This window comes from Strix uralensis, chromosome 14 (genome assembly GCF_047716275.1).
Source record: "Strix uralensis isolate ZFMK-TIS-50842 chromosome 14, bStrUra1, whole genome shotgun sequence".
NCBI lineage: Eukaryota > Metazoa > Chordata > Aves > Strigiformes > Strigidae > Strix > Strix uralensis.
In genome coordinates this window covers 7,568,074-7,581,542 of record NC_133985.1, presented here as the reverse complement: position 1 = coordinate 7,581,542, position 13,469 = coordinate 7,568,074, and the positions used below count along the sequence as shown (strand labels likewise).

The 13,469-nt window shown below is 40.2% G+C and overlaps 1 protein-coding gene across 4 annotated transcripts in view; it reads left to right on the top strand.

Moving 5' to 3' along the window:
• Positions 1-13,469, top strand: part of TENM2 (teneurin transmembrane protein 2) — a 741,247-nt gene that overhangs the window by 545,065 nt on the left and 182,713 nt on the right. For all 4 annotated transcript variants that reach the window (XM_074883298.1, XM_074883301.1, XM_074883300.1 and 1 more), the window contains one exon: positions 11,270-11,504. In XM_074883298.1, the coding sequence (XP_074739399.1) occupies positions 11,270-11,504 (235 nt within the window). The remainder of the gene's footprint in view (positions 1-11,269; positions 11,505-13,469) is intronic.

Here is a 13,469-nt window from a genome sequence, read left to right as displayed (position 1 = left end):
ATCGTTAGAAAGAGCTGTTAGCAATTTTTGCAGGGTGTCAGATGTTCATCCAGAGGTTTTAGCCAAACTGCAGTCTTGGTATTTAACTACACTATGACTTCAGTTGGATAAAATATTTGGGTCACCCTCTTTTTCCATCGTTAATGTCTTCTTTAATATTGCCACTATCATTATTGTGAATACAGCATTGCACCTGAGAGCAGTTTTCTCTCTTTCTTTTCACGGTACTAAACTCCATTTCGTACTGTAGTGGTCTCAGATATTCTGAAGGAAGAAACACTGTATAATTCAATTATCATAGCTACTTTTATACCTTAAATAGAAAATGGAATCTGTTCCCTCATTGCTCAATTAATACCACATTTCTGTGGCTCTTTACTTGAATCTCTTCGCATCGCTGGTCTTCTCAGAAAAATAAAATCATAGCCTTGAGACAAAGAAAGACGGGTAAAGATGATGTTGATCTTAATACCTGGGGTGAAACTGTGTTTCCAAAAATTTATGCTGTATAGATAATTGGTAGGACTGTGATATTCGCTCTCCCCTTGACACTGGGAACAAGAAGCATTGCCGAAAGACATTATAGTTCCCTGTGTTCTGCTTGTTCTGGTAATGTGGGAGCACTTCAGCATTTGGTGTCTGCTAGTATGATTACACAGTCTCTTCAGGTTGTAAATTCGATTGCCTTCTCCATGCTGGAGAATTAAGAACAGTGCATATTTAAAGTGGCAGCCCAAAGCTTACAGTTGCATTGTAATTATGGTATCAGGCAGGCTGGGTAAACCGGGCAGAGGATGTCAGACAAGTGAGCAGCACGGTCCCAGGGGTTGAGTAGTGATGGTGTTTTCTTTTTCACTGATTGTAAGTCATTAGACAGGTGTATTTTATAAAAAGAAAAAAAAAAGAAAAAAGAAAAAAGACCCGTAGCCTTGTTCTGAGAGCCTCTTCAAGCTCACATGTTAGAGAGTTGCACTGGGGTTTAACATCTTGATGAGGATTAAGTTTCTGCAAGATGCTGGTAATGCTATTTAGATAAGGCAACACTTGGTTTTCTCCAGCTAGTCAAACTTCAGTGGGCTACTTCTTTTCTTCTTTGCTAGAGAGTGTTTTTCTAGCTTGCAGTAAATTCATTCATGGTAACTGCAGCAGTAGTTAAGTATTTGATATGGTATTATTGAGAGAATTGCTGGACAGCATAAACTCAGCAGGTGCCTCATCACGATGGTGTTAGGCAGTTAATTTTCCTGGTCTCCGAGCTGACCAAAAGCCAGCTGCAGTCTGAAAGCTGTTTCACTGCTGGCATGGAGCTGTGCCCGAGGCAGCACACCTTGCCCCTCAGGTGCTAGCAGGAACACAGCAGCGGGGTCGGGGCGGGGAGGTGGTTCCCAGTCCGGCGTTGTTGTTCCCCGCACTGGGCTGGCTTCAGCTCGGCTGTCTGGCAGCTCCACTCTGCCCCGCACTCGAACTCCTTTGATCCCTGGGCAGTGCCTGCTGGCATCCACTGGGGCTTGGCTTTTCCTTAGCTCTGCCACGTTGAGGGTCAAGGACAGTAGTTTGCCAGGCACCCACACAGCTACCGAGGCTGTAGGTGATCGGGACTGGGATCTCAGCCCCTGAAAGCCAGTCACATCAGACATCATATTTTGAGAAGTTCTAGCCCAACTGCAATACCCAGTGACAAAGACCAATCATTTTCACAGCTGAAATTCTCTTGTATTGATTTTCTGTTTTATCATGTGTGATTGTGGGGGTATGGCTGGTTTTCAGTTTGGGTTTCTTTCCCCTCACACACTATAAACTCTAATTACAAACTTCTGTAAGAACTGCTGGCTTAATGTTGGCACATTTGCTGCTGATAAACCATGTGAGGGCTTTCATACATCACCTTATGATACCCTGTATTTTTACTCATTAAGCCATGATTTCATCTTCTGAATAACAGAACCCATTGTTTATGGTAGCTGAAGTTAACGTCTCTGGAACCTTGAAAAGTCAGGCAACTTCAACAGGACTTCTTATTTGAATGGTTTGTGACTTTCTTTTTTGTCTGATACCAACCAATAAAGAATTCAAACCAAATTCCACTGCCTGTGGAAGAAATACCAGTCATGTAGTATTGCAACTTGCTGTATAGACAAATACTTCATAGAATCATAGAATATCAGGTTGGAAGGGACCCCAAGAATCATCTGGTCCACCTTTTCTTGGCAAAAGATTGGTCTAGACAAGATGGCTCAGCACCCTGTCCAGTGTTGGGGAATCCACCACTTCCCTGGGGAGATTGTCCAGTGGCTGATTGTTCTCATTGTGAAAAATTTTCCTCTTGTGTTCAGTCGGAATCTCCCCACGAGATTTCCATTACCCCTTGACATTTCCATGTGACTCCTTGTAAAAAGGGAGTCTCCATCTTCTTTGTAGCCACCCTTTGAATACTGGAACATGGTGATGAGGTCTCCCCTAAGCCTTCTCTTCTCAAAGCTGAACAAACCCAGTTCTCAGCCTTTCCTGCTGTGGCAGGCTTCCCAGTCCCTGATCAGCTTTGTGGCCCTTCTCTGGGCCCTCTCCAGCCTGTCCACATCTTCTTTTGTATAGCAGGGACCAGAACTGAACACAGTATTCCAGGTGTGGCCTGACAAGTGCTGAGAGAGTGGGATAACCACTTCTTTATCTCTGCTGGTGATGCCCTTGTTGGTGCAACCCAGCACCCCGTTGGCTTGCTTTGCTGCTGCAGCACACTGCTCACTCATACTGAGCTTGTTGTCCACCAGGACTTGTTTCTTTCTTGTACTTATTTGTACCTTGCCTGCTTTTAAAAAGAGAAATAACCTAATGAAAAGTCTGATTCAATACAACATATACATTGCATTATATTTGCTTTTCTTTGCTACATAATTATGCAACATTTCTCTTTCTTTTTCCATATAGTCCACAAAAATTATTTTTACCTGTTCTACATGTTGGGAAACAGATGGTCCAGGTAGTAAATAACTGACTTACCAGGAGCTGTGAAATTGAATTGTCTCAGGAAGTTCCTCCAGGAACCTTGTATTTACTGGTATATGTCAGTAAGTCTTCATGTTAACAATTCTTATATATCAGTGTTTATTTCCACCATTTGATTATCAGGTTGTTCCGCCTAAAGGAAAAACTGTATTTAATTATTATTTTCATGCTTTCTTTGGGCTGAAGGGGTAATATTGTAAATATTTCTGAAAAAAATGCTCTAACCCTGAAAACCCATGAAGAGCGTTGTAGTAAGATAGAACTTTTTTTTTTCCTTTTAAACAAGAAATCTAGTGTATTTTTGTTAATACTGCCATTGAACTGAAAAAATTCTAGAGTGGTGTGCAGTATGCATTATGGTGAATCATCCCAAGGCAGTCCTATAAGATGGAATAAGAAAAAAATTCAGCAGTTGACAGAAGTTAGTGCTGCTGGGAAGAGATGGTAATACTGCCAGAGAAACAGAGAAATTACTTGATGCTGAAAACCATGCTCAATGTATTTAGTTTCATTAATAGTTCAACTGCCCAACTTCTCAGGGGTGAAACCTGACATTACACTCTTAGAACAACAGAAGGATTCAAAATCGTTACTCTGCTGATAGACCTTTCCTTCTTAAAGGATCTGAAGTACCCGGAAGGTTGATTTATTAAAAAGCTCACCTAGGCATTGCTGAGATCTCAGTCTCCTATTAGATCTTCTCTCTGACACAGTTACTTTCAGTAATTTGAGAGACTCTTTCTTTTATAATTTTTTAATGAGGTTAACAAAAGAAAAAAAGATAATTTTGGACAAAGTGTCATACATTCTGTGACATTTCTGAAATAATCAAGATAATGTATTTCATTAAAACACCTGTGACTAGCATGTCTTTTGCCCCCTTGGAAAACAGCTTTGTGTGCTAGCTGACTGGGTTATGTAAAATCCAAAGTACAGCTGTAATAGCTTCAGGGATGACTTCCTGTTGCACCTGACTCCAGTCTCGCAATGAATTGGAAATTACAGTACAATTATTCTTATGTCACTATGAAAATTTTCAGGCTCCCCCTTGGACTATCCAAGGAAACAGCAGTTTTCAAGCTGTACACCGATCAGAAGAATGTTATCAGGCTTACACTGCTGGCCTAAATATTTCTGCTCAGAAGTTTCTGTATGTTGTTCAGCAAAATGTATGTCTTCAGTTTCTCTTTGGTGTGATTCTCAGTGTATCAAACTGTGTAAGCTTTGGAGAGGATTTGTGTAAGCCTTCAGACAGGGTTCAACTCTTTCCCATTCTGCAGAACCAAGTCTGTAGAGCAACATTCAGCATTCTGCACTAAAATGTTCCATGGTAATGATGACAGTGATAATGAACTTCATTGCTTAGAAATATATATGTGTGCTTTTCTTTTTAGTTCTTCTTACACCAGTGCCGCCTTCAGACAAAAGTCATATATCTAAACTGAAGAATATAAATACACCCTTAGTCTCTCTGAAATACGTTTTACATCTATTTCATTATTGGAAAACTAAATTAAAAGGTTGATTGGAAAATACGTGAAATGCGTGGATTGTTTTGCAGTCGGAAAGAAGACTCTTCTTTAACCTCTCTGTGACTCATTTTTATGATATGTAGAAATGGAAATAGTATGCCTACCTTTATATATGCACATACACATATAAAAGTACTGCAGGACACTGAGTCCACGTAAAGCATTATTATTGAAGTGATGTGTTTTGCCATTGACTAGCCATTATTTTATGCAGCCAGTGCACCTCATGCAGTGTGATAATGAATATTTAAGTGATGTATTTCAGCAAATATAATTAGTACATGGTATCTCAGATAATACTGTTACTGTAAAAGGGCAGTGGGTTTTTATTTTGTAGGACAGTGGGTTTTAACCTTTTTGTAGGTGACCCTCACTTGAGAAAATTTGTTATATGACTGTAATCCCACAGGTTAGACTCCTGATGACAGGTCCTACTTCTTTGCCTTCTCTTTCCTGAGTACACACACCACTTCTTCACAACCAAACAACCCATCCAGCACAAAACCAAATCTGCCATTTCTTTGGCTCCAGCAATGCTGAGAACAAGCTAATATTCGTGCTCCAAGCAGGCTGATTCTGTCTAGATGCACTTGGAGGTCTGCACAGAGTGCCTCAGCACCTCTGGTTTCAGCAGCGTGACGGAGTAGCAGTCACTCTGTGTACACAGCAGCAACTCAGGTCTGGCAGAGTTAATTTGGTTGCTGCTGCTTCTGCCTCCCATGCGGTGAACTCCTGCCCCAAAGGCTCGGAGCTGCAGACACAAAGCATTCGACTGGTTCCTACCGCAGTAGTATCTGATTGCCTTGTAAGTGGTAAGGTAATTTACCTTCAGCACTCCTGCAAAGGATATGGATAAAGACGCTTATAGATAACAAGTGATTTGTCCACAATCGCTCAAGGGTTGGCTCAGTCAGAGTAGGATATAGAAACTATGACAAAGTCCTAGACCTTATCCATTAAACCACCTTTCCCCTTTTCTGTGATTATCTGGATATTGCGAGTAAACAATGGGGTATTTTTTGTTCCGTTTTTGTTGTTCCTTTTTTTTCCACAGCAACATTTAATTTTCTATTCTAATATTGTGCTGAGGAGATGGCTGCAGTGCACTGGCAGAGACTGATAAGTGACTTACAATTTTATACCATACGTTTACTGAATTTTCAGTTTGAAATGTACAGTCTGGGATGACAGCCAGTCATTCAACCTATTCTTGCCTCAAACACTGTAAAAACATGCAGACAAAAGAAGGAACACCTGGCAAATGTTTGGGGTTTACAACAAGAGAGAGAGTTAGTGATATCCATGGTTATGAGTGAGATAACTTGGTTCTTTACAGCATATGTTGAAAACATTTTCAGAACATTTAGATTCCATTTAAATATGGCCTTGCACAAAATAATGTAGAGAATTAAAGCAAACAAACAGAAGAACTGAAGCAGACATAGCATAAAACAGAGTCTATATTGCTGGGAAGGAACCCTGGTCCCACCCTGCCAAACTCAAATGAAGGCTGAAATCCCAGGGTGAAAGCTGGCTGTGGAGACAGCAGCTCCTTGTGACACTGTATTATAGTCCTGGGTGTTTCAATGCTTTCTTTTCTTCCTGACTCTGAGTAATGTGATCTGCCTTTGAAGATGAATTTAGCTTGGAAGGTGGCCCTGTGGTTCTGTGACAAACCTGTTACTCATTGTGATAGCAGATGATGTGGTTTCCTTGAGAAAACAGAGTGGTAGAGTTATTTGAATAAAGAACTAGGAATACTCAAGACTGGGTTTCTAATGCTGGCTAACAAGGATCTTCTGTGGGTTTACTTAATTTATTTTTGCTTTCAATACATCAGCTTCTTTATCTTTTTGTGTTCAGTATTTGTATTGTTTAGAAGTATAAGGAAATAGCTGCATCGTTGTTCATTTCAGAAAAATAATATATGTGTGGTTTTTTTCTTTTAGTTCTTTTCTGAAAAGGATTGATGAGGAGGTGTTTATATGTCTCTAGCATTTAATCATGGAACAGAGGATAATTCAGCACAACTAAGATACAATCTACATTACTTTTTGATGTAGTATTGACAAAGAACTGGGATGCAGGGAAGTGATTGCTTTGCTTAGATTAGGGATGCTGCTGACTCTGCTTTGAATTTAATCTCTGAGGGGGAGATTAACTTGTTCTCCTCAGTTCGTTGTGTTGCTTGGATTTAGTGCATGTGTTAAGTGAGTGTACCAAAGCCTTGGAAGAACTTTGAAAAATTATTTGACCGTGTTAAAGCAGATCTGAAGTTTCACTTCATATTCTAGGCAACATTTGAACTGCAAAAATAACAGAGAAGTGATGTTTGGAAGTGTGTCCTCAGGAGCATGCAGCCGTCACTGGTGTACCTGTAAGGCTGTGACATCTAGTGGCTTTCCCTCATCCCCGAGGTTGCCAGGCTTGTGCCAGAATAAGACTGTTACGATGCATTGGCACAGGCTCCCGAAGGATCTGCAGTGGCTGCCCAGCACACAGCGCTTCCCACCGCACCCCTGCTTTCACCCTGCCTTGTGCCCGCCGGGGCAAGGGCCGTGGGGTCGTACTTTGGGCTGCAGATCCTTTGCACTCTCTTGTGTATGCAAAAGAATGGAAGATCATAGTGACAGAGTTTTGCTCAGGGTTGGAATTTTGGTGGGGAGTTTTTGTTTGGTTTTAAGGAGACAAGTGTTATTTTGCATCTTGTTTTAGCTGAATTTTACCTCTGTGCTAGCCTGATTTCTTGAGTTGTTTCACTGGTTAAAAGAATGAACAGAGCAAAACATTTTTTTTTTTTTTTGTTCCTTAGCATTTTGGTTCTGATTAAACCCAAATAAGTCAATTGGATAGCTTATGATTACTTCACAGATATGTAGATCACACTTTGTATTCTCAGATTCCTTAATTAGAACACAATTTATCCTCACTCAGCTTCTAATCTGAAATGAGCATTGCTTGACTGGAGTAAGATCTCTTGAAGAATCGCATGTTGATTATACATGGTCATCAGGCCTGATTTTTCAGAAGTGCTCACCACAATCAATATGTACTAAAATTCATTAGAATTAGGTATGTTTGTCTATTTGTGAATTTAAATCAGAAAGTAAAAAATAAAAAAAAGCCAAAACATGGATGGTACCAGTATTTCAGCTTTCCAATACTCTGATTTTCATTGTGATTTTAAGTGACTTCTTAAATCCTAGATGTTTGAGATGGTATAGAGTATTCTGGTAAAACCCCAAATTCGTGTAATAATTGAGAAAAGGCGTAATTTCCTCAGTATTTTTCCCCAAACCAATACTGGTATCTGCTATATCAAAAATAAAATCTCTTTCCTGATGTAAAAAGCCAGATGTACTCCATCAAGGCACTTATTGTGTTTAAGCTTCCAAATAAAACCAATTTGCAGGAGGCTGCAGAGTGTGCCGTGTCGTAAGATACGTTGTGCCAGTCCTTTAGGCTGCTGATCTTTTATTATGGGACAAGTGATTTACTTTTCTGAACTTCAGAGCTCAGCAGATTTGCAGGTACTGCTGTTGAAGTTTTAATTTAGGCAAAGATGCTCATAAAGAAGTGCTCAGATGTTCAGATGTGAATCCAATTTTATATCCCTGGCAAGTTCAATAGTGCTCAGCTTCTGCTTTTGATTCATTTAAACAGGTTTATGAAGAAGCAGCGTATTAAGCTTTTATCTCTCTCATATATACACATGAGTGTGTGTGCATGCTCCCTAGTTAGTACTTTTTATATATATAAGCTTTTATATGTTTTAATATAAACTATATAATATCTATATAATGTTGATATTGGTATTTGTTTTATTATTCTATATTAAATGCTACATTCATCTTCCACCAGATTTCTGAGGTTTTGCAGCTGCAGTATATATTCAGTTACTTCTTCACAGCTTATTTTGCACAGTACATTTTATTTACTGTGTGGGAACTGAGTCTTGAGGCAGATTAAATTAATTTGTGGTAACTTGCATTCAGTTCTTGCTTCCTTAATCTTAGAGAAATTCTGTTCATTCTTATTGATGTGCAGTTGGCTCGCTTTTAAGAACAGCCTCTATGATGTTGTGGTTGCAAGATTCAGAGTCTTTATTTAGCTGGCACTACTGTGTCTCTCAGAGCAAAACTTTTTGTTTATGTGGGTATGACTTTTCCATATTTATCCTCCAAAATGAAAAGTAAGTTGAGAAAATACGAAGCACATGAGTCTTCTGAAGTAATTTTTAACACAATGGCACACGTTTGTATTCTATCACACATAAATATCCACTTATTGAAATCCAAACATTCTTTGTTTAATGCCAGAACACAGACTAGGAGAGTAATTCCACTTAAGCTTCTATGCGTGTGGATATTGTCCAAACACATTTTCTTCCTGCTGTGTCTTACTCCACGTGCTGTTGGGGACTGGCACAGGACCTAGCGTAGATTAGACAGTTGATGTTCTAGGAGGTTCAAATGGGGTTTTAAACATAAAATTTTCTGGGCTAAACAGTCTCTTTCAAGCTTAGGTAAAACATAGCCAAGGCAAGAACTGTGAGGAGAGCAGCACATATGATGGTCCTAAAATTTAGGATGTGTTCATGAAAGGTGACTTTGTATTTAAAGCAGTTGATATTACCATAAGGTGAGCATTCAGGCAACAGACATTCAAAAAAGATAAAGAAACTTCTGTGTAGATTTAAAGCAACATGTGAAGGATGCAGAATTTGTTACAATTCACTTCTTAAAATTTCTTGTCACAGGGCAACTTCTACTTGCCTTGCGCAAGTCCCAGTAAACCTGTGTGTCTCTTATTCCTCAGACTGTGCTTCCCCAGGCCCACAGAAACACTTAAGAAAATTAATGAGCTCTCTCCAAAAAACTCTGTTCTCTTTCTGTTCCCTGGTTGTATTGCTGTTAGGAGTACATGTTTTCACTGCTTTTCCCTTTCCCTGGGGCAGGTAGTTGGCAGAGCAGTGCCAGGAGAGGAGCTGGTCCCAGGGGTGTTGCATAGAATTGTTTAGGTTGGAAAAGACCTTTGAGATCATTGGGTCCAACCATTAACCTAACACTGCCAAGTCCAACACTAAAGCACGTCCCTAAGCACCACACCTACACATGTAGGAAGAGCCCGGCTGGGTGCTCAGGACCAGGCAGGACATGGTCACCACTGCGGCTCAGGGTGTCATCCCAGCTTGCCCCTGATTGCCAGTGTTTGAGCTGCAATATCATGTGGTTTTCCCTATATAGAAGAAAAGAGGCTGGTTACTTCTCCTCTCTTGGGCAGCTTAACGTGAGAGTCTAAAATATCCCTCTGATTATGGGAGGTGTTTTGATCAGAACTTTAGCATTCAAAAGCCTGAAATGATGCACTGATTTCAGTTCCTGGCTGTGTGGCCTGATTCTCAACTGTGGTTAACCCCCCTTGAACAGTTTGGTGTTTGGGGGGGATGGGGTGTGTTTGTTTGTTTTGTTTTGTTAATATTGGCCTTAATTAACTTCCAGTTAATTAATCAGTTCAGCAGTTATTTTATACTTCATTGTTTCATATAAAAATGTATCAGTCTAGCTGCAAATGGTTTCCCCTTGTGATGTTTTCTTTTATTATTTGATTCATTAAGTACAGAATGTGCTTCAGTTTCTAAAAACAAACATACATCATTCTAATTATCATTTTGCTAATACTACTTTTTCTGATTATTGTTCACTAGAAAACTACAACTTGATATATAATGACTAAAGCATGCGGTTCATAACAGACAGTGTTTGTTTTCTTTAATCTCTTTTGCTACTTTTATTAGAAGTAAATTATTGCAACATGTGGAATTGCACTTAAACTTATTTACCATTCTGCATTTATGGTTAGAAAAGTGACTATGCTAGAATGATACCTGCTTATTCTATTTTCTTCTCATGTGCTTTTTGTTTTAATCCACTTGCCTTATTGATTAGAAAAATTTATTTTCATTATCAATGCAAACATGTCAGTACTCAAAGAATGAGAAAAGTTTATATCCTTCTTTATCTCTAAAAACATCATCTGTCATTTTTCAATGAAAGAGGCTGAAAGAGTAGCATAATTTTCAGATCTTGGTGTGTGTTTGTGGCATTGTTAAATAGCAAAAATACAGGCCAAATCCTGACCACATGGAAGAACATGAAAGATACCATCGTTGCATTGTTGCTCTCTTCCCATATTTGGAGTTTAATCTTCTTTCACTGGCACAAATACTGTTTGTTTCAAGCTGATTGGTAAAATAACAGTGAGTGAAAGCAGACTGAGATCTCTGATTAAGTTTATAGAGGCCTGAAGACCGTATTCTCAAAAGCTGTTTTTAATCCATTAAGGTTCATCTCCTTTAAGCCCCTGATAGAAACAGGGAGGAAAAAGCTCCTCTGGGTGGATGTACAGAATGGTCAAGTTAGACTGCTGCCTGGCTCCTCCACAGAGGAGCCTTTCTCTAGGGAGAATCCATGAAGAAGTATTTTTAAATCTAAATGTAGTCTTTGTGAACATCCCGACTGTGCAACCTCTAAACACTGGTTTATATCTCTGATCTCTAAAGTCACTGGTCTGTTTTAACCATGTTTTAATGCCTACAGGTCCAAAAGGCACGCAGGTTTAGTTTCCTGTTTGCAGGGTTTGGTTTTTTCTTCCAGGCAGTGGTCCCTTGAAAATGCCAAGAAGAAAAGTATCATCAACACACATTTGTGATTTATTTTTCTTTTCTATTTTAGGCCCTTCAAATCATCACAGCCAGTCAACGCTGAGGCCACCTCTCCCTCCTCCTCACAACCATTCACTGTCCCATCATCATTCCTCTGCCAACTCCCTCAACAGGAACTCGCTCACAAACCGCCGGAACCAGATCCACGCGCCCGCCCCAGCGCCCAACGACCTGGCCACCACCCCCGAGTCTGTGCAGCTCCAGGACAGCTGGGTGCTCAACAGCAACGTCCCACTCGAGACCAGGTGGGTCGCGTGGATGGACACCCCTAGGGGGATTCCACTGCACGATTCTCTGAAGTGCACAGAGAAAACCGTTCGGCTCGTTAGGAGATGGGGTTTAGTTCACTTTGTGTCAACGATGGTTTTGGCTGGCTTCGGGAGTTAGTGGCATTTGAATATCCACTAGCCTCTGATTTGCTTTGGAAGGTAGACAGGTGAACGTCTTTCTGTTCATATATCCCATTTTAAAGCCTTTTATTTGTTTGGACTATCCCTGCGTACACAACTCATGGTATAAGTACAGCACATTTTACTCACAGGCTCAGGGACAACTTACTTACAATTCATATTGACTGTGTTGCTGAAAAATTATACATTTTGCCTTTCCTGAAGTAACAAACAGAGGCTCATTTGAAATTATGCATTTTGGGAGACCTTGAGAAACAATCCCAGATTCAAGACTGACAGTACTATAATTTTAATTTATATTTCATCCAGCATGCAAGCTCATTTTAATCTCTTCTGTACGTGTTAACAGCTTGATGCCCGTGGGGCAACAGTTGCATGTAAATGAAAAGGTGCAGCACTTAGGCCTGACAGATAAATAAATAAATAAATGCCTGACATGCTGCCGTTCTAAATATTCTGGTTTGTTGTCATTTGGGGTATGGGATGTCAAACAATTTTAACTTGCGCTTTAAATAGCAGAGCTGGCAGAGCTGGTCTCCCAGAATTTAAAATTAGCCATTGTAGTGCTGAAAAAAGTGATTGGAATAGTAGAGTGTTCTTGCTTGCCCAGATAGCTATACACACAGCATACAGGTAGAGGAGCTGGACTGCTTGTACCACTGCCTCGTACCATTGTTTCAGCTGCTTGGTTGCTACAGCTTCTGAGATGATACGTTTGGTCTGCAACCTTCCGAGAGTTTAATGCCGCTCTGCTGGATTACACCCAGAGTAGCTAGGTATGATATAGTTACACCACCACGCAGTCTCAGCCCAGTCCCTCACAGACTTTGATTAAAGATTGCCTTCTGGTTTGGAGATCTGGGAGGAATTGGTACAGCTGGATTGAAGCTTACAACACCCAGGCCATTGTTATTCAGCAGTTAATCAGTGATTGTAGCACCATGGGGAGCAAATGCGACTGAAAAGAGCAGGGAGTCTGTGCCCAGCCTGTGCTCCTGTGCCAGTTTGGAACGCTCACATGGGGTGTCATTCGCATTGCCCTACTTTGCTAAAATGGTAACATGGGTGCCATGAAGAGGCGGGGGGGGGGGGGGGGGGGGGAGGGGCTGAAAAGCAAGCGTAAGTTATCCGAAGCTTGAGATGTCCAAAAAAAGAAAGGAAAGGGTTTCTCACTTACTGAAGGCTTGGAACTAACTTTGGCCAAAAAAAAAAATTAAGAGTGAAGCTCGGCTCTTAAATGTGGCTTCTGTGAGAGCATCTGCTACTATTTAGAACTCAATTTTGGCATCTTAATTTCATATTTATTGCTAAGAACTGCAAGATAAAAATGTTGGTCCTATTCAACCTGGGTCAGTTGTTGCTGTGTGGTTGATTGCCCAGGATCATACCATACTTTTGATTCTAGTGTAGTGACCCCTTACTGTGCCCTGTCTATCTATTTTCATATGAAATTGTTCTTGGGTACAACAGTACCTGAAATATGTCATTTCTGATGGCTTAAGATTGTCCCAATTTACCAAACACTTTACACAGAGGGAATTCTTTGGGATATTCACAAAAGGATTCTTTGCCATAATACTGCCATCCCTGCAGAAGTGAGCATTTGCCTGGCTGTTTTTCTTTTACTGTCTGATTTTACTAACTTTGGTTCTACCTCTTTTCTTTTTTTTATTATAAAACCTCTGGGAAGATATATGTGAATACATGTCGATGACAAAAGGTTACTCTGTGAATACTCTTATTTTTGAAGGTTGCAAGATAACCGGCAGTTAATCAGAGCTTTGTTGTAGATAGGTTTGT